We start from the raw sequence: 20,237 nt of genomic DNA, 5'->3' as shown, positions 1-20,237 counted from the left end.
CTGCATGTGTCTGTGTGTGCGGCTTCGGCTTTCTGAGCATCGACTTCTGCCTTGCATGTTTCTGCCACTTAGCCTTCTGCCTTTTCTGCTGCGTCCATGCCCACTTCTCTTTTCTGCCTCTGCTTCAGCTGCTGCTGCTGTTGCTACACCTTCCTTCTTTTTTTCTTCCTCCTCTTTCTCATCTTCCTCCTCTTCTGTGGCCTTTGCTTCTGGTTCTGCTTTTCCTGCTCCTTTTCCTTCTCCTCCTGCTCTGTCTTCTCCTCCTCCTGTCTTCTTTTTCTCTTCCTCCTTTGTCTTCTCCTTCTTGTCTTCCTCCTCCTCCTGCTCAGTTCTGAACATGCTAAGTTTAAGATGCCTGTGAAACATTTACTTATACTTTCTCTAGGGCTTTCCAGTGTTCTTTAAGAGCTTCAGAATTTCCACCAACTTGGGACTTGCTGGTTGACCTTCAGAACAGTCTCTTTTAGTAGGTGGCAGATAATAACAAGACCTCACAAAGGAACAGTACTCTACAATTAACCCAGTATTTACAAACCCATTATTTTATTAGTAGAACAGGGAAACTGAGGCTCAGAGAAATTCCCACACCTTGCAAGGCTGCACAGAAATAAGTGGAGCTTTTTAAAGAACCTAAAGCCTCTTTTCCTAGGGTTTGCCATAAGGCCTTACTTTTTAAAAATTTGTTATTTTAATAGACTTTATTTTTTTTAGAAGCAGCTATAGGTTGACAGCAAAATTGAGAGGAAAGTACACAGAGTCCCAACAGGACTTTACGGTTTTACAGCGCTTAACAAGTTCCTTTGTATCCGTGATTTCATCTGCTTAGGAATCACTTGAGAGAGTGTCAGCCCAGAGAGGGAAGGGATTCAGTTATGCCCACACAGCAAGGCAATGCCACCTCACTGGGGTGACGGCCCCTAGCTCCTCGTCCAACGGCTCAGGAAGGACCAGTGCTATTCAGAAAAGTAGTGAGGCAGTGAGTGCTAGGTGTGGCATTGAGCCAGCTTCTCTTTAGTATGTCACCAGTCCCTCCCACTCACATCCCAGCATGAGAGAGTCATCCAGATCTGGTTCTCTGAGTTTTTCCATCCTTAAGGAAAATTCTAGTGACCTAAATTTGGGGCAGAAAACCAATAAACACAGGAGTTGCTTTTCCAGAAAAACTGAGTTGATAGGCTGGAAGTGCCACGAGGCCACAGGACAATTAGAGTATGCCGGGCTCCAGATGCTGAGCAGATGCCATCCTGGTTGGGAGCCAGGCCCTGGGAATAGAAACACCAGCCCTCTGTGCCAGCCCTGGCAGGGCCTTGCGAGGCAGCTGGTCTCCAGCCAGTTGCTCCCCTTTGTTGCCAACACGGCACAGGCCCCAGGGGAATGAAAATTGAATTTGGCAAAATTGACATGCTTGTCTTTGGAGAGTGGGTGAGAGTTGCACCCTGGGAAGTAGTAGATTATCAGCCAGCCCCATGAGGGGAGAGCTCACCTTCCTTTACTCGCCCTCATGTCTCCAGGGTCAAAATCAGTGCCTAGCATGTAACAGGTGCTCAGAAATGTTTGTTTCTGATATCTACACACTGAAGACAGGGAAGGGAGCTTACACCACTTTCTAAGGTTTGCAGCTCCCAGATCTTTATGTTTGTAGGACTCTAGATGGCTTCTGATTAAGTATCTATTGTTGAGGGGGACTCTGGGGACTGGTTGTCCAAATAACAAGGTAATGGCTTCCACAGTCAGGTGCCATTTTACAGGAGGCTTAGGGTGGAAGTAGTTTGAAAGGGAAGAGGCAGCCTGGCTGAGTCTTGGGGCTTGCACGAAGGGAGGAAACAGAATTCCAGAGAGCTGTCTTGGGTGTGGGAAGAGAGCCTAAGGCTTAACTATAGAAGGGCTTGTGGAAATCCTCTTGTTATTTGTCCATTCACCAAGCATCTATCCATGGGCCTCTTCTCCATGATGGGTTCTCCTGGGAAAGGACTGCACCTCTGTGTAGAGAAAGTGTTCCTTTCAGGGGTAAGTGCTTTGAAGAGTGCGCTTAGAAGACATGCCTTGCAATCTGGGAGTGCAGATGGCCAAAGACACAAAGAGCCCCTGTGCACAGCCTCCTTGAACAGAGCAGCCCCACCCTAGAGGCTCCAATGGGGTTACTTCTGCCTACAAATAAGGATATACTGCCAAAGACGCTGACCAGTGCCTGCAGTGTGGGGCAGAGAAAGTAGCACGATGGTTTAGGAAGACAGGAGGAAGCCTCCAGAGGGGGCGGCACCGGAGCTGGCCCTTGAAGTGTGGGGCAGACTTGGCCGTAGAATGGCAGCATAATCAAAGGCAAAGAATCAGGAGTGTTGTGTGAGTCACAGGTCATCCCATTTGGCTTGAGGCTCAAGGAAGTGGGAGCTGAGGTTAGAAATCTAAACCTAGGTCAGGCAGAGCACTATGGCTCACACCTGTAATGCCAGCACTTTGGGAGGCTAAGGCAAGAGAATCACTTAAAGATGGAGTTTGAGACCAGCCTGCGCAACAAAGCAAGACCCCATCTCTAAATTTTTTTTTTTTTTTAATTAGCCTGCTGCAGTGGCATACACCTATAGTCTCAGCTACTCGGGAGGCTAAGGCAGAAGGATGGCTTGAGCCCATGAGCCCAGGTATTCGAGGTTACAGTGAACTATGATTACACCACAGCACTCCATCCTGGATGACAGGACAAGACCTGTCTCTATAAACAAATAAACCAGCTGGGCACAGTGGCTCACGTCTGTAATCCCAGCACTTTGGGAGGCTGAGGCAGGTGCATCACGAGGTCAGGGGACAATCCTGGCCAACATGGTGAAACCCTGTCTCTACTAAAAATACAAAAAATAAATTAGCTGGGCGTGGTGGCAGGTGCCTGTAATCCAAGCTACTTGGGAGGCTGAGGCAGGAGAATAGCTTGAACCAGGGAGTCGGAGGTTGCAGTGAGTCTAGATCGTGCCACTGCACTCTAGCCTGGCGACAGAGCGAGACTCAGTCTCAAAACAAACAAAAAAACAAACCGGGTAAACAAGGTCAGAGATTTATGTGTCCTCCCTACCCCCACTCCCCTTTTTTTGACTTTGGTGAAGAGAATCCGAGGACTGAGTTAATCAGACTCTGCAGTTCATGACATATTATCATCATTGGTCCCTACACATTCCCTCTCTTGATTCGCTTATGTATTCTCGTTTCCCCATCCATAGTGGGATGGCTTCTAATACACTTGCCGTCCCTCTTTGTGTTTGTGCATGTTCTCGTATAAGTGATATTGGTGCTTAGTTCTCAGGATGCATGTTGTTTTAAAGTATGTAAATGATTTGGGATTTTGTATACCTTATTCTGCTGCTGGCTTTTTTATTTGGCACTAGGATTTTAAGATTCATTCATACTACCAAGTGTGCATATAGGCGATGACTTGTAGGTGCTGCGTGGTACCACTGAAGTACACCCACTACATCCTGTCCACGCCCAGGGGTGGACATCCATGTCGCCCACGAGTGGTTCCTTCGCAAAGGAGCGCCATGTTGAGAGCTGACTTTTAGGCAGGCTGGTGGCCTGACAGGGCTGACGCGTCACCAGTCAGCGAGACACTGGTGAGCCCAGCTTGGGTCTGTCCAGCTGGAGTTAAGTGGCTGTGACTTCAGGTACTTTAGGGACCCACAAGGCTTCTTACAGGCTGTGAGCATTCTTGGTAACGCGTAATGTGGTGACTCATGGGACAAATATTAGGTCTTGGTCCTGTCTCAGTCCTAGCTTTGAAAGGACAATGTGTTCTTGATGCATAATAGGAAGTTTAGGAAGCAGCCCAGGGGGACTGTGTTCCCGAAGGTTGGGCTGTGAGCAAACGTGCTCTTTGGTTTGATGCAGGGAAAGGGCGGGGGAGGGGTGGCACATACCCACAGCAATCCGGGGGCATGGCATTGAACGGAAGAAGCGTGTGTGTGCATGTAAGTGTGAGTGTGAGCGTGAGTGTGTGCCAGAGTGCATGCCAGAGTGTGTGAGGGCGTGACTAGTCCAGAAGGGCAGGGCGTGGAGGTGGCCTAGGGACAGGGTGTGGTTATGAGACCGTCGTCTTTCTCTCTTTTACCCATCCAACCTTGCCATGACTTAGCCTGCTGCTGGATCCCCACTGAAGCTTCTAACTGAAGACCCACTGAGTAAACTGTTCTTCTTCATTTAACTGGGTTGGTCCCTGTGTATGCTTCCTGTACTTCTGGAGAATTTGTCTTCAATTTGGGGAAACAGGAAACAGTCCCTCTCAAAAAGAGCCCAGCAGCTCCACTCTGCACAGCACGTCCGTCCATCTGAGCACATACAAGGGGTCCTGTGGCCGGGCGCGCTGGCTCCCGCCTGTAATCCCAGCACTTTGGGAGGCCGAAGCGGGCGGATCATAAGGTCAGGAGTTCGAGACCAGCCTGGACAACATGGTGAAACCCTGTCTCAACTAAAAATACAAAAACTTAGCTGGGCATGGTGGTGGGCACCTATAATCCCAGCTACTCAGGAGACTGAGGCAGGAGAATTGCCTGAACCCGGGAGGCAGAGGTTGCAGTGAGCCAAGATCATGCCACTGCACTCCAGCCTGGGTGGCAGAGGGAGACTCCGTCTCAAAAGAAAAAAAAATAAAAAATAAAAAAGAAGGTCTTGCAAAGGCACTCAAGCAGCCAAGGATGTGGTTTTACTTCTCAGCGTGCTCCTTTCAGGCTGGCCAAGGCTTGGAGGGGCAGGCGGGGGAAAGGGCATTGATGTGACGCAGTCCCAGGATCCCAGGATTTCCTCTCCACCTCCAAGACCCACAGATGACGTCTCCAAGGCAGGTTGCAGATTGGATCCAACAGAGGTCCTGGGAATCCGAACGTCACCTCTATTAATTATTTCCATGCATGTCACATCCCTTGGAAAACCCTGTCAGTAAAAGAATGAGCATGGTTCCTCAGTTTCCTCCATGTGGAATGCAGCTACTTCAACAGTGACATCAGCATTAGAGATGCCTGCAGCTCTGGGGCTGGCACTTCCCCGAGGGTGGGGCGCATGCCCACTCTGTTCACTGCTGGACCACAGCATCTAATACAATGCCTGGCATATAGCATAAAATATACCGTCAATATGAATTTGAAGAATATCTGAAATTAAGTGGCAGGGACCAGAGAAGGAATCTGACTTTACAGGGAAAAGGAGATTAAGAGAGTTGAAGGAGGAGTTTCTCAATTTTATTATTGAAAGTTCCTGGTAAATTATTTGATATGACACTTTGACAGGGCACCCTTAAGTTGTGGGCAGCTTTGATTGCTAGAATGTTCTTCTTTAGAAGCAAGTAAACGCTCCTTGATGGAATACCCGCTGGATGCTCTGCTCTGGATGAAGCCTCAGGACTACTATATATACAATATAATGTGTGTGTGTGTGTGTGTGTGTGTGTGTGTGTGTGTGTGTGTGTGTATTTAGAGTCAAGTTCTTGCTCTGTCATTCAGACTGGAGTGCAGTGGCATGATCCTAGCTTGCTGCAGCCTTGAACTCCTGGGCTCAAGTAATCCTCCTATCTCAGCCTCCTGAGCAGCTGAGAATATAGGTACACGCCACTATGCCCAGCAACTTTTTTTTTTTTTTTAGAGATGGGGTCTTGCTACATTGCCCATGCTGGTCTTGAACTCTTGAGCTCAAGTGTTGCTCACACCTCAGCCTCCCAAAGTGCTGGGATCACATGTGTGAGCCACCCTGCCTGACCCAGAGCTAGTATTTTGGAGCATCTTCTCTGAGCTGGGCATTGTTTTAGGTGCTCTACTTGCATTATCTTATTTAACTCTCATTGTAGTCCTTTGAAATAAATCCCCAGTTAGCAGAAAAGGAATCTAAAGTTTAGAAGGGCAAATGCTTTAACGAAAGTCAATGGCCTCACTTTCAGCTGGGGAAGCTGCTGAGAGGACAGGTTGCATTTAGAGGAGAATGAGAGATGCCCTTCAGACTTTTAGCCCTTCACTTTTAGATCAATTCCACTCTTTACAGGAGATTTACATTTTATTCTTGGTGCCTTTCTGAAAGTCCCAACTATTTTTAAATTTTTTATAGTTCGAATATAAATTAATGTATCATAAAAATAAAATGGAATTTTAAACAGAAAGCTGGCTTGAAGAGTTTGTGACGAGCTTACTATTTGAATACTGACACAGAATTCACATTAACACAAACAATAGCAGCACCTTAAAGTAAATCAAACCCATTGACAGAGGGTGCGAGTGAAAGACTATGAAATGATGCATATAGTTGCCATATTTAAGCTATTAAGGGCTCAAGGGTATACTTTTGCCTTTAGGATTGCCTTGGAAAGAAATCAAACTCAGAAACAGACAAGCCAAGCCCACCGTATTCTTGCAGACACCTTCAGGTGATGGGAAGGGTGGTCCGCTCTTGCAGGTCCTCCCTGGCTGGCACAGGCTTTCCTTTACCATCCCTAGGATGGCCTCTGAGGCCCTCTACCTTCCACTTCCCTCTATTCTCTCCATTGCTCAAGATTTCTCACCTAAGTGGCCTTTTTGTCCCCCTGACATGACCAGGCTATTCCTATTCCTGGCTCAGAGCCTTTGCACTTACTGTCACCTCTTCTTGGGACTCCTCTTCCCCGGATCTTTACATGGCTGGCTCCCTGTCCTCATTAAGGTTCCAGTTCTGGCGTCACATTCTCAGGAAGCCTTGCCTGGTAATCCTCGCTAAAGAGGTGCCTTTCTCCCTCCGTGCTCTGGCTATCCTGGCCACTCTGTGTCCCGTAACAGAACGTGACTCTGTTCCCTGCTCTGGCTATCCTGGCCACTCTGTGTCCCGTAACAGAACGTGACTCTGTTCCCTGCTCTGGCTATCCTGGCCACTCTGTGTCCCGTAACAGAACGTGACTCTGTTCCCTGCTCTGGCTATCCTGGCCACTCTGTGTCCCGTAACAGAACGTGACTCTGTTCCCTGCTCTGGCTATCCTGGCCACTCTGTGTCCCGTAACAGAACGTGACTCTGTTCCCTGCTCTGGCTATCCTGGCCACTCTGTGTCCCGTAACAGAACGTGACTCTGTTCCCTGCTCTGGCTATCCTGGCCACTCTGTGTCCCGTAACAGAACATGACTCTGTTCCCTGCTCTGGCTATCCTGGCCACTCTGTGTCCCGTAACAGAACGTGACTCTGTTCCCTGCTCTGGCTATCCTGGCCACTCTGTGTCCCGTAACAGAACGTGACTCTGTTCCCTGCTCTGGCTATCCTGGCCACTCTGTGTCCCGTAACAGAACATGACTCTCTTCCCTGCTCTGGCTATCCTGGCCACTCTGTATCCCGTAACAGAACATGACTCTGTTCTATTTTCTTTATAACATTTGTCATATGTCCAGTGATCTTATGTGTATAATTGCTTGGGTGTTCCCTGCCACCTTTCCCTTTGGACCACTCAATGCAAGCAGCCACTTTTTCTTGTTCACTGTTGTTTCCCCAGTGCCTACACTGTGCTGTGTACAAAGGATATGCTTAGCAAGCATTTGTCAATTATATCAATGACCGAATACTTGGATGAGTGAATGAGTCAGCTAAACTGGAGGTGGTACAGTAAAAAGCAATCTGGACTGAGAAATGAAAAGACGGCACAGAAGTTCTCACCTCCTCACTTCATCAACACAGGGGCCACTGGTTTTTGCAAAAACCCCTTAACCTCTTTAAGCCTCAACTTCCTCATCAGGAAAATGGGGATAACAGCACCTTCCCTCTGTGCCTTCCCAGGTTGTGAGTGAGGAATGGATGCCACTGTTAGTGGCTTCCGTTGTACTCAGTGGGAACACGCATCTGCAGGTAGAATGTAGAGGAACAGCCCAATTCGGCTGTCTTGTGGATTTCAGGGTTGTTTTTTTTCCAAGCAACAACTGAGTGTTTCCTGAGCACCATTAGATGTCCAGAACTCCTAGGGACTGGGATCTGCATAAGAGGCGGGGCCTGGCCCTTGATTTAATTGGGGAGTAATTAGTGAGCAGCGTCAGCCCTTTATTAGTCATGGGTCTAATAAGCTGAAATGAAGGAAGGCCAAAAAAATCCATTAACTATAGCCATATTTACACTTTCGTTGTCAGCCACACCATTGTTGGTTTAAAACAAGCCGCCTTTAATTTATTATAGTCATTATTTCTGTCTGGAAGAGACAAGGAACCTGAATTTCATAAGTATGCATGCAATGATTGCAGTTGAAGGGAATCATGCTTGGTGGATACTTTTCAGAATCAGTGAATCTCAGAATAGTAGAATTTTTACTACTTCTAAGAAAGAAACAGGTCTCACACTACAGTAATAAAGAAGGCCCTAGGAACTATGTTTGCTAAAAGACTTCCCTTTTGGTTTTAGCTGCTAACTCTAACACACCAGGAACCTGAATCATTTGGGAGACAGGACTTGGAAATAAGAAAGAAGAGAGTGAGGTCTGAGTGCGACAGGACCAAGCCTCTCAGGCTGGGGTGAGGATGGCACACTTTGGGTGCAGTGAGGAGGCTGGCCTGCCTGGAGTGGGGTTTGTGTCGAGAGACTGTGGGAGATGCTGCTGGGAGCATGTGGAGAAGGGCTTCCAATATCAGGGCAAGGAACATTGTGGTAGATCGTGTTTTTCAAAGATTGCTGTAACAATATGTCCATCCTACATTCTCTTCTTAAAATGTGATCCTGCTACTCCTCCCACTGAGGGCTGGGGTCTATCTGCCTCTCTCTTGAACACAGGCAGAACTTTGCTACTCCGTTGATCAACAGAATACGGGGGAAGTGACATTGTGTGAATTACAAGGTCAGGTCATACAAATTCTGTGCACTTCCTTTTTTTCTCTCTTGGGACATTTTCTCTTGGAACCCAGTCTCCACACTCTGAAGAGGCCCAAACTAGCCCACATTGAGAGATTACACGCAGAGGCCAGGTATAGGTGATCTGGCAATAGTCACTTGAAGATCAGAATTAATCACGAGACATGTAAGTGAAGATAACACCAGCTACTGGCAGCCCCCAGCAGTTGAGTACACCCCCAGTCTTACGTCTTCCCACATGAGGCCCCAGGTTTGGTGGAACGGCAATAAACCATCCCTGCCGAGTCCTGTTTAAACGCCTAACCCTCAGCATTGGCAAGATAAGGGCTGATTGATGCCACTCCCCAGAGATTGTCTCATGGGGTGATGTGTTAAACAGGGAGAGAAACTGGAAGGAACATGCACTTCAGTGGGAGGCATTAAGGAGAGGAGCACACTCCAAGCCATGCCAGGAACCCATAGCACAGGGCACCCTGAGCTGCCGGCCTCGGTGACAGTCACGGCAGTCATCTGTGCTCCTCCAGTCGTGGTAATTCTCGGAAGGTTTTCATGGATAAACATGGGGCAGGTGGTGCAGAGATTGCTTGCCATCTCTCTTTACAAATGAAGAAATTGAGACTCAGTGAGAGTAAGTGGTTAGCTAAAGTCCCTACGGTGGGTGAGTGGACCAAGCCAGCATCTCCCACACCCAGCAAAGCACCATCTAATTCCACCTATTACTCTGGCCTTAGTACCCTCCCTGTCTCCTGCCCTTCCCTGACAGATGAAGAAACTCTGGCCAGAGAACCTCCGTGCCTTGTTCAAGTTCCCTAAAACAAGCAAACAACATCCAGTGACTGCTGGGCACCGTGCCGCTTGCAGGGACATGAGTTTCTCTGGTTGACTACAGTGATCCTGGTGTCCACTATGAATATTGTGATGTCATAGCTTGTCTAGACTAACTCCTCATTATATGCATGGGCAAGCCAGAGCCTACCCATTTTTTAAGGTCCATCCACCTGCTACCTCCTCAATAAAGCCTTCCCTGATGTCTCCATCACTAACAATCAGTCACCCTCTCCGTGAGCTCCAATAACACTTTGTCCATAACTCTACCGTAGTATATTATATGGAAGTATCTCTACTTACATATCCAGTGATTAGTGCTGGCTGTCAACTGGTCCTTTAGCTGGGCTGTTGCCAAAACACATACAATGACCTCTCCATGTAGTCTCCCCACATTAGCGTTAATTGATACGTGCTAATGAACTAGAAACGTACCTGCAGGTCCAACAACCAACTGGAGAATCTGAGTATGTAGAAGGGGAGAAGTAGTGCTCATGTGTGTGTCTGGGGGCAGGGAGAGAGGGAGGAGAGTTTGAGTTAAAATGACGTGACTTTTCATTTCCCTCGGCAACCCCGAGAGTCTGGGTTTTCTTCTGGAATGTTTTGCATGACCCACCCTGGTAGCAGCTCTCTGCCAGTACGTCCTGACAGAAATCTGACAATTAGGGCCAAGGTAACCAGAAACAGAGCTGGAAGGGCTGCCCAGGGCAGGCAAATGGAGCCTGGGCAGTGTGGTCTGCTCCATGCTAAGTCAGGGATGTGTGCAGGCCTGGCTAGAACCCTTGTGACTGCAGTATATTTAGGATGATCGACAGAGGCTGAGCCGGCCTGTGTCCCAGCCAGAGGTGGGCTGGGAACCAGAACGCTGGGGCAGATCTCAGGCCGGCCACTTTCTCCAGCTCAGTAAGCCTTTTTTCTTTTTCTTTTTTTTTTTTAAATTTTAGATGGAGTGTTGCTCTGTCGCCCAGGCTAGAGTGCAGTGGTGCGATCTCGGTTCACTGCGACCTCTGCCTCCTGGGTTCTAGCGATTCTCCTGCCTCAGCCTCCCGAATAGCTGGGACTACAGGTGCATGTCACTGCGCCCGGCTAATTTTTGTATTTTTAGTAGAGACGGGGTTTCACCATGTTGGTCAGGCTGGTCTCGAACTCCTGACCTCGTGATCCACCCACCTCGGCCTCCCAAAGTGCTAGGATTACAGGCGTGAGCCACCGCGCCCGGCAAGCCTCTACCACATACTGTCACAGGTGTGGGCCCAGCAGTGCGCAAGTAAGACCCAGCTCCTCCATATGAGGAGGAGCTTGGAAACTTACATTACCTCTCTTGGGCTTACTTGCCCGTCACTTGGAAACTTACATTGCCTCTCTTGGGCTTACTTTTCCTGTCTGTCAGAATTGGGTACCTGTGAGGCATTTAGCGTGGTGGACACATGGCCACGCCATGCATTCTGGCTGAGAGCAAGTGTTCTCAGCCATTCCCCTCAGACCCTAACTCCACAGACCTCCCTTTCTCAGCAGGGTGACTAACAGACCATCAGAGAGGCAGGAAATTGGAGAATCGCTACGACAGTCACCTAGCCTGGCTGGCAGCCTTGAAAGAACAACCGAGTGAGCCTCCAGAATTAAGGAATTAGGAAGAAAAGCAGCCCTGACTTCAGAGGGTGATGGAAAGTTTGCAGTGGATGAGAACATTGAGCTGAGAGAGGGAAGGGAATAAGCAATCTTAATTAGTTGGTTTCCTTCCTAAAGTCCTCTTCAGGTGGTTTGTTCCTCAGGAGGTCCAAAGCACTTGCCAGCTCCCTCTGCGGTGGCTTCTCCCCTGCCCCTGTGATGATCATTGGTCCAATGAGGGTGATGGGGACGTGCTGCTCAGGCAGAGCAGACAGGCTCCGTGGGGCGGCGGGGAGAGCACTGGACAGGCCAGTGGAGTCGGGTGGCTGCGTTTGAGGCCCATCTCTGGATAAGTTGCTTTCTCTGAGGCTCAGCTTTCTCATTGTGTCTGTAACGTGAGAGGTCGGCCCGTGGTCGCACAGACCCTGCTCCCTTCCTACCTCACTATTCCTTTGCATCTGCAGCTCCCCTCTCCCCACCCACCAGTTCTTACTGCGCATGCTCACCCCTGCTTCCGTTCCGGGTTCTCCTCTCCTCCCTCATCCAAAACGGTGCCCACTGCAAGTCACTCCTTCTCCATCTCTGACTGCAACTGGCCCTTGCTCGTCAAAAATCCTTCTTCCTCCAGCTCTCGGCAAGCCCTCCCTCCTATTCTCCTGAGCAGACAGATGCCACACATGTTACTTCAGTGCAGCCCTCTCAGCTCTAACGACTCATGAGACACCCCAGGCTCTGTTTAACCCTGAAAGCTCGATTCTCCCGAAGCCAACGGAATCCAGTATCTTTTCAAAGCTCCCTGAGGGATTCGAATGCGCTCCCAGGGCTGAGAACTAAGGTGGCCCACACCTCTGTGCCATGTGGATTAACCTCCTCCCTTTATAAAAACAAAGTCAAGGCCCTTCAAAAGCCTTTTTTTTTTTTTTTTTTTTTTAGACAGTCTCAGTCTGTCGCCCATGCTGGAGTGCAGTGGCTCCATCTCGGCTCATTGCAACTGCCTGGGTTCAGCTGATTCTCCTGCTTCAGCCTCCTGAGTAGCTGGGATTACAGGCATGTGCCACCACGCCCAGCTAATTTTTATATTTTTAGTAGAGGCGTCGTTTCACCATGCTGGCCAGCCTGGTCTTGAACTTCTGATCTCAAGTGATCCACCTGCCTCAGCCTCCCAAAGTGCTGGGATTACAGGCGTGAGCCACTGCATTGGGGCCAAAAGCCATTCTTAATGACATCTCCCGCGTTTGGTTGACTTTTGTCTTTTTTTCTTTCCTTTGTTTAAAAAGCTTTTGGCCATCAAGCCCTGGAAGTTCGTGACACTCCTCAGTCAGCTCACAGCACGTTCTCACCATTGGTCCCTGCACGTCCCCTCTTTTCTTGTACTAAAGGTGATTATCCCCAGGCCCGAATCCTATTCTTTTTTTTTTTTTTTTTTAAACCCATAGACCATCATTTTGACATGTTTATCTTTTTGTTTGAACATGTTCTTGCAAAGCGTGTTCTTCTGTGTATATGGACTTTTACGTGTGGAAATGAAATGCCCTATGGTCCCGCCAGTGACTTGGTTTCCTGGTGTTCCATACTTTCGTCTTCCACACGCCCTATGGTCCCCACCAGTGACTTGGTTTCCTGGTGTTCTATACTTTCGTCTTCCACACGCCCTGTGGTCCCCGCCAGTGGCTTGGTTTCCTGGTGTTCCATACTTTCGTCTTCCACACGCCCTGTGGTCCCCGCCAGTGACTTGGTTTCCTGGTGTTCCATACATTCCTCTTCCACACGCCCTATGGTCCCCGCCAGTGACTTGGTTTCCTGGTGTTCCATACGTTCATCTTCCACACGCCCTGTGGTCCCCGCCAGTGGCTTGGTTTCCTGGTGTTCCATACGTTCATCTTCTTTAAAGACCATGCCCTGAGCTCACCATTCCTCTTTCTGAGAGAGCTGAGGCAGTTCTTCCGTCTGGGGAGCAACCGTTGTTCCAGGCTCAAAAATACCACAGCAAGTCAGAGAGACACACGTAAGTATAGGATTCTAGGACCTTGACCCTCCACCGCAAACAGGCACTCACCTCTGCATGCTGGGAAATGGTGGTCTGTGTGTCAGCCAGATAAACACGTAAGTTCAGGGGCATCTGACAAACAACTGTCCCCACCCATCTTGTTTTGTTGGTCCCATTTTCAGCACTGCTGATGTGGCTTCCTGAGTTCCTGGCCACTTGAAAAAACAAAGAGCAGCAGCCTCGACGCCCGCAGGACCCTGTGCAGGCAGCACTGGGCAGCTGTCCGTCAGCACCCCTGTGCACACAGCGAGCAGGCAGCAGGCCAGCACCCTGGTCGGCTGGTACCGACGCCCTCCATCTGTCTGTCTGTCCCTAGGGCTGGGTGGACAGGGAAATCTCTTTACAGGGCCAACAGCGGAGCCTGGTGCTGAGACCATCTGACCCGATCTTGAAAGGACTGCATTCTCCTGCCACTCTCTGGCAGATTCCAGCTTGGGGACTGTTTTCTGGAGCTAGCTGTCTCATGAACCCCAGCACGCTGGCTGGGAGATCTAGCCGGGTCAGTTTTATGGCCAAGAGAGCAATCGGTTACTATCTCAAGCTGGAGCAAATGGATTACTTTAGTCAGTCTGTGCAAAGCTAAAATCAAAATGTTTCTGTTTTTGGTTTGGGAGTGATGCATCTGGGCAGAGGGGTGGTGTGTTAGACTCAGTCCATGCCCCTCATTTTGCAGGGCTGAGACTGAGGCCAAAGGGACTTGCTCAGGGTCACAGAGTTGCAGAAGAATCCCCAGTCACACTCAGCTGTCCTGAACCCCAGGCTGTCCTTTCAGTGCCCCAGCCTTTGTTCCAGGTTTCATCCCCCACAGGGCTGCCTGTCCTCATCAGTGCACAATAACCCGGGCTCTGCAGGAGGGGCCGCCTTCTCTTTCATGCTGTGCTGTTGAGCGTAGACCACAGAACATGGGATACCTTGCCCTGAGTTTCTGTCCAGCTTTGCTGTGTATTTCAATCTTTGAGCTTTAGTTTCCAACTCTGGGGGGAAGGGCTAACAATAGTTATGATACATGCATCAGGAGCTTTGTCATAGCCTTTAACCCAGTGATTTGTCTTCTGGGAAATTCTCCTGTAAAAGTGACTCAAAAAGCTTTATGCTCACAATGTTCGTTGTGCACATAAGTAAATCTCCAAAACAGTATTCAAACTCACAAACAGAGCATGATCCCAGCTGGGGGGGGGGGAAAAAAAGAAGGAAGGAGGCCGGGCACGGTGGCTCACGCCTGTAATCCCAGCACATAGGTAGGCTGAGGCGAGTGGATCACCTGAGGTCAGGAGTTCGAGACCAGCCTGGCCAACATGGTGAAACCCTGTCTCTACTAAAAGTACAAAAATTAGCCAGACATGGGGGTGGATGCCTGTCATCCCAGCTACTCGGGAGGCTGAGGCAGGAGAATCGCTTGAACCGAGAGGTGGAGGTTGCAGTGAGCTGAGATTGCACCATTGCACTCCAGCCTGGGCTATAAGAGCAAGACTCTGTCTCAAATTAAAAAAAAAAAAAAAAAAAGAAGAAGGAAATAAATAAACAATATCCAAGGTTGCTTAGGTGATGGGTTTATAAATAATAGTTTCTTTATTCTTTTACTGTTTCAAAATGTTTTGCAGTGTATATACCATCATGCCTCACTTAACAATGGGAATTTGTTCTGAGAAATGCATGGTTAGGCAATTTTATTGTTGTGTGAACATCGTAGAGTGTACGCGAACTTAGATGGTGTAGCCTGTTACACACCTAGGCTCTACGGTATGGCTTATGGCTCCTAGTGTACAAACCTGTACAGCATGTGACTGTACTAAATACTGTAGGCAACTGTTGCATAATGGGAAGCATTTGTGTCTCTAAACATAGAAAAGGTACAGCAAAAATACAGTATAAAAGAAAAAACGTATACCTTGGCAAGGTATAGATTTTAAAATGTGTACATAGTCAGTGCCTTGAACCTATATACCTGTACAGGACATTTACCATGAATGGAGCCTGCGGGATTGGAAGTTGCTCTGGGCGAGTCAATGAGTGAGTGCGGAGTGGATGAGAAGGCCTAGGAGTTGCTGTACATGACTGTTGACTTTATAAACACAAGACACTTTGGGCATACTACATTTACTCAACAATTTTATCTCTTCAAAATAAATTAACCTTAGCTTACTGTAACTTTTTTACTTCATACATGTTTAATTTTTTAAACTTTTTGACTGAGCTTAAAACACAAATGTATTGCACAACTGTATACAAATATTTTCTTTCTTTCTTTTTTTTTAGACAGAGTCTCGCTCTGTCACCCAGGCTGGAGTGCAGTGGCACAATCTTGGCTCACTGCAACCTCCCCCACCTGGGTTCAAGTGATTCTCCTGCCTCAGCCTCCCGAGTAGCTGAGACTACAGATGCATGCCACCACGCCCAGCAAAGTTTTTTTTTTTTTTTTTTTTTTTTTTAATAGTAGAGACGGGGTTTCACCATGTTGTCCAGGCTGGTCTTGAACTCCTGACCTCATGATCCACCCACTTCATACTCCCAAAGTTCTGGGACTACAGGCATGAACCATCGCGCCTGGCCCATATTCCCTTTTTATCCTTACTCTATAAACTTTTTCTATTTATTTATTTTTATTTTATAAATGTTTTGTTACAAAGACACAGACACACACATTAGCCTAGGCCTGCACTGGGTCAGAATCATGAATATGACTGCCTTCTACCTCCAAGCCTCATCCTACTGGAAGCTCTTCATGGGCGGTAACGTGAATGGAGCTCGTGTCTCCTATGATAACAGTGTTTTCCTCTGGAATACCTGCTGAAGGACCTACCTGAGGCTGTTTCACAGTTAACTTAAAAAAAAAATACAAGAAGTGCACTCTAAAATAATGATAAAAGGTGTTGTATAAAAATACTACACAATAGGAATTTTTTGACTCTATTGTAATTTTGTAGGACCACTGTTGTGTACGAGGTCTATCAATGACCAAGGTGTTCCTCTGTGGCACGTGACTGCATGTGACTTTTAAAAGCAGCAAAGCAAGGCTTTGAAATAACTTCAAGCATCAAAAATGAAAGAAGGAAACATTAAAAAATCTAGCCTGTTTTACAGTGTTCTAAGCCAGTGTTTTCAACATCGATTATCAGATTAATTCTCACAGCAGCCCCCAGACTTAGGTATGGACTTGAACTTTGTACCCCACTTACAAATGAGGAGGCGGAGGCGAGGGAAGTGAAGAGACTGTTTCTACCTGGGAGTGGAGGGGGCCAGCAAGGGACCAGGCTTCTGGCTGTGGTGACGGGGCTGCTGCCATCAACATGCCTACCCCTTAAAGCACAATGTCAAGACTAACCAACGATGGGGCAGGGCGAATTGTTGGGCAGCCTGAGACCTGTATGTGAGTGGGACAGACAGCAGAGGGGGTGCCTGGGGTTCCTGACCCCCCCTTCCTCTGGCTAAAGCAGAGAAAGGGCTAGACACAGGCAGCATCCACAGAGAGGCTACCTGGTGCCTGGACTTGCTCCTGTGGCTTTTTCTTTTTTTGAGACGGAGTTTCACTCTTATTGCCCAGACTGGAGAGAAATGGTGCCATCTTGGCTCCACAGGGTCAGAGAGCCTGTCAAAGGTCCTTGGTATTTCAGGCTGCCTTCACTCCCCCTTCTCACTCATTCTGCCCCTTTTTGGAAGCTCAGAGCTCCCCAAGAAAGGAATGCAGGCCTGGGGACTCTGGGTTAAGAAGGCTCAGACGGAAGGCCCAAGCTGTCTCAGGAATTCACACAGAGGCTGGCAGGAGGGAAAAGACAGGCCACTTGGGCTCACAAGGTTGAGGGTCCAGGTATCAGGAAAGGGGAGGGAGCATGCGGCTTTGAACACACGCTTGAGTGGTACCTCAGCATCTCACCCTGCCCAGGTAGCACCGTTTTGCAGTATCGCCTCCAGTCTCTCTGGATAAGGTCTGCATTGCCTGAGCCCCTTGTCAGAGCACCTCCAATGTATGGGCAGTGGCTATGTCATCAGTGCCCTGAAGGATAAGATGTGGCCCTGTGGTGAGTGTGGGAAGACAGCCCTAGCAAGAAGCGAAGAAGGCACAGGCCTTCCCTACACTTGGGTGTCTCACAGGGTCCGTTTGGCTGAAGTGTGAATGAGGAGTGAGTGTTGCAGGGAAGAAACCTCCCCTGGATGCCTGGCAGTGCAGGGTAACGGACAGAGCTCTTGAGGGTGAGATGCACCAGGATCCCTTGCATCATGGGGAACTTATTTAAAAATGCAGATTATGGGCTGTCCTCTGAGATTCTGGTTCAGTCGTCTGGGACGGGGCCTAAGCATCAGTGTTTAAACATGTTCTCCGGATGATGCTGATGCACGTGGTCTCTGGACCACTCTTGCGGATCCCTTGACTAAAAGGTTAGCCTGACTTGCCCACAGCCAGATAGAACTACACAGGCTCCAGAATATGTCCTCGTACCGACACCGTCTCATCTCTGGTCTAGAAGCCCAGTTGAGGCGCCCATATAATCCACAGCAAACAGGCATCTCCTCATTCTCCCAGATGCTACTGAGATGTCTCCCTGGGAGACATGGCCAGGCGTCGTCATGGCCTGCAGGGAGCAGTTGTCGAAGAATCGGGTCAGGTGGGGGTTGGCTGGCATTACCTGTGTTTCTGTGGTGGTCATGGCTGCGGTAGTCCTTGCCATCACCCTGCGGCGGCCAGGCTGTGAGCTGGAGGCCTGCAGCCCCGAGGCCGACATGCTGGATTACCTGCTGGGCCTGGGTCAGACCAGCCGCCGAGGTGCCCTGGAGGTCACCTGGTACCACGCAGCCAACAGCAAGGAAGCCACGACAGCTGCCCCAAACGGCAACATCACCGTCCTGGAGGCTGACGTCAATGTCGAAGGGCTCGGCACAGCCGATGAGACAGGAGTTCCCATCATGGCACACCCCCTGGCTATCCGTAGCTTCAACACACTGGAGCAGTGGCTGGACGGTATGCCAGGCTCTTCCCAGAAGGGCATCAAACTGGACTTCAAGAACATCAAGGCGGTGGGCCCCTCCCTGGACCTCCTGTGGCAGCTGACAGAAGGGGGCAAAGTCTGGCGGCCCACGCGGATCAACACTGACATCTTAAAGGGCTCTGACATGCCCATCTCAACTGAGGTCAGTGCCACAGAGTTCCTAGCCCTCATCCAGGAGAAGTATCCCCAGGCCACCCTGTCTCCAGGCTGGACCACCATCTACGTGCCCATGTTCCCAAACAGGATGTACACCCGAGCGATGGTGGAGAAGATGCACGAGCTGGTAGGAGTGGTGCCCCAGAGAGTCACCTTCCCTGTGCTGTCTTCCACGGTGCGAGCCACCTGGCCCCACTCCAGCTGGCTGCTGAGCCAGTCTGAGAGGTACAGCCTGATGCTGTGGCAGGTCGCCTCGGACCCCATGTCGGCAGAGGATCTGCTCTACCTCTAGGACAACACTGCCATCCATCAAGTCTACTATGACATCTTTGAGCCTTTCCTGTTGCAGTTCAAGCAGCTGGCCTCTACTTGGCAAGCTTAGAGAGGATGGCTGTACAGCTGTGACCTACAGAAGGTATCCCTGAATGGCAGCCCCCTCACCTGGGCGATTTGGGGCCCCACAGTGAATGCCACATGGAAGCAAACGTAACACGGGAGGCAGCCTGATCCCTCTTCTCCAGTGGTTCGGGGGTGATGGTCTTGATGCTGCCCCAGGGGTACAGCAACAGTCACCCTCCCAGACACAGAAGGCACGATCCTGCGGAACACTGGCTCGAGGGAACTGTGGCTGAGAACCCCGTGGCCACTGTTTGTGCTCCAAGTGGCAGCATCCTGAGGTTGGAGTCCTGCCTGCAGCAGCTGGCCACACATCCCGGACACTGGGGCGTCCATTTGCAAATAGTGGAGCCTGCAGCCCTGCGGCCGTCCCTGGCCTTGCTGGCATGCCTCTTCAGCTTTGGCCTCTTGCATCAGCCTGTGTGGATGGGGGCCAAAATCTCCCACAGGAGTTTTTCAGTCCCTGGTCACATGGCTGGCAGAGAACTGCTTAGAGCTGTGGCTGAGGTCTTCCCCTGTGAGACTGTGGCACCAGGCTGGCCTGAGGAGGCGCTGGGCAGTGGCTACAAGGAACAGCTGTTCACAGATATGCTAGAGCTGTGCCAGGGGCTCTGGCAACCTGTGCCCTTCCAGATGCAGGCCAGGCCACCGGGCCACAGCACGGCTGGAGCTGTAGCCAGGCTGCTGGCATCCTCCCCCTGGGCCACTGTCACAGTGGAGCGCAGCCCAGCTAGGGGCGACTATGCCTCTGAGAGGACAGTGCTGCTGGGAGCCAGGGCTGTGGACAGGACCCGAATCTACTACAGGTTGCCCCAGCGGTACCACAAGGACTTGCTGGCAGATGTTGGCAAAAACGGAGCACCGAGGGGTGGTGGCCAGTGGACCCAGGGTGGAGGCTGCCCGCGGGGAGGCAAGAAGAAATAAAGGCCTTTGCCTTTCTCCAGGCAAAACAAAACAAAACAAAACAAACAGAAAAGGAAAGGTTAGAAACCGTGGTCTGGATATCTAGCTTATTGTGTGTGGTCAATAGAAGCTTTTTAATAAATGAAAAATGTTTTACTCACCCCTGTCACTCCTTTGCTAGAAAAGACAACTTGGAGCTTCCAAGAGAACAGTCTGTCCCCTGGCTATGTTTCAGAAACGCTCATTCTGCTCAGTCCAGCTGCAGGGAAAAGGATTGTTTCTAGAAGAAAGAGCCTACTTTACACAGCTGTATCCAGGGAAGGCTGAGGGTTGCTCCCCATGGCCCTCTGGTTCTCCCCCTGACTGTTTATGATCAGGCCCATGTGCAGCTTCTGGGATCCCTAACGATGCCTGATATATGGGGAGCTTAAGTGGCTACATTTCAGGCTTCAGATATTAGCAGAGGACTCTTGCGCTGTCTGAAGACGAGCAGTTGATGTATTCCATGTGCTGGA

The 20,237-nt window shown here is 49.7% G+C and overlaps 2 protein-coding genes across 2 annotated transcripts in view; both read left to right on the top strand.

The window, feature by feature from the left end:
- LOC102137563 (uncharacterized) overlaps nucleotides 1-20,237 on the top strand; it is a 186,781-nt gene that overhangs the window by 71,451 nt on the left and 95,093 nt on the right. The gene's annotated exons all lie outside the window — the stretch shown is intronic.
- On the top strand, nucleotides 17,720-19,795 carry LOC102138817 (protein FAM151A-like). The gene is given in 4 exon segments (XM_065539695.2): nucleotides 17,720-18,795; nucleotides 18,905-18,972; nucleotides 18,975-19,034; nucleotides 19,037-19,795. Coding segments are annotated over 4 exon segments (1,815 nt in total). The 5' UTR covers nucleotides 17,720-17,815; the 3' UTR covers nucleotides 19,744-19,795.

This window comes from Macaca fascicularis, chromosome 2 (assembly GCF_037993035.2).
Source record: "Macaca fascicularis isolate 582-1 chromosome 2, T2T-MFA8v1.1".
NCBI lineage: Eukaryota > Metazoa > Chordata > Mammalia > Primates > Cercopithecidae > Macaca > Macaca fascicularis.
Note: the sequence above shows the minus strand (reverse complement) of the source record. Positions and strands in the feature narration are given on the sequence as shown.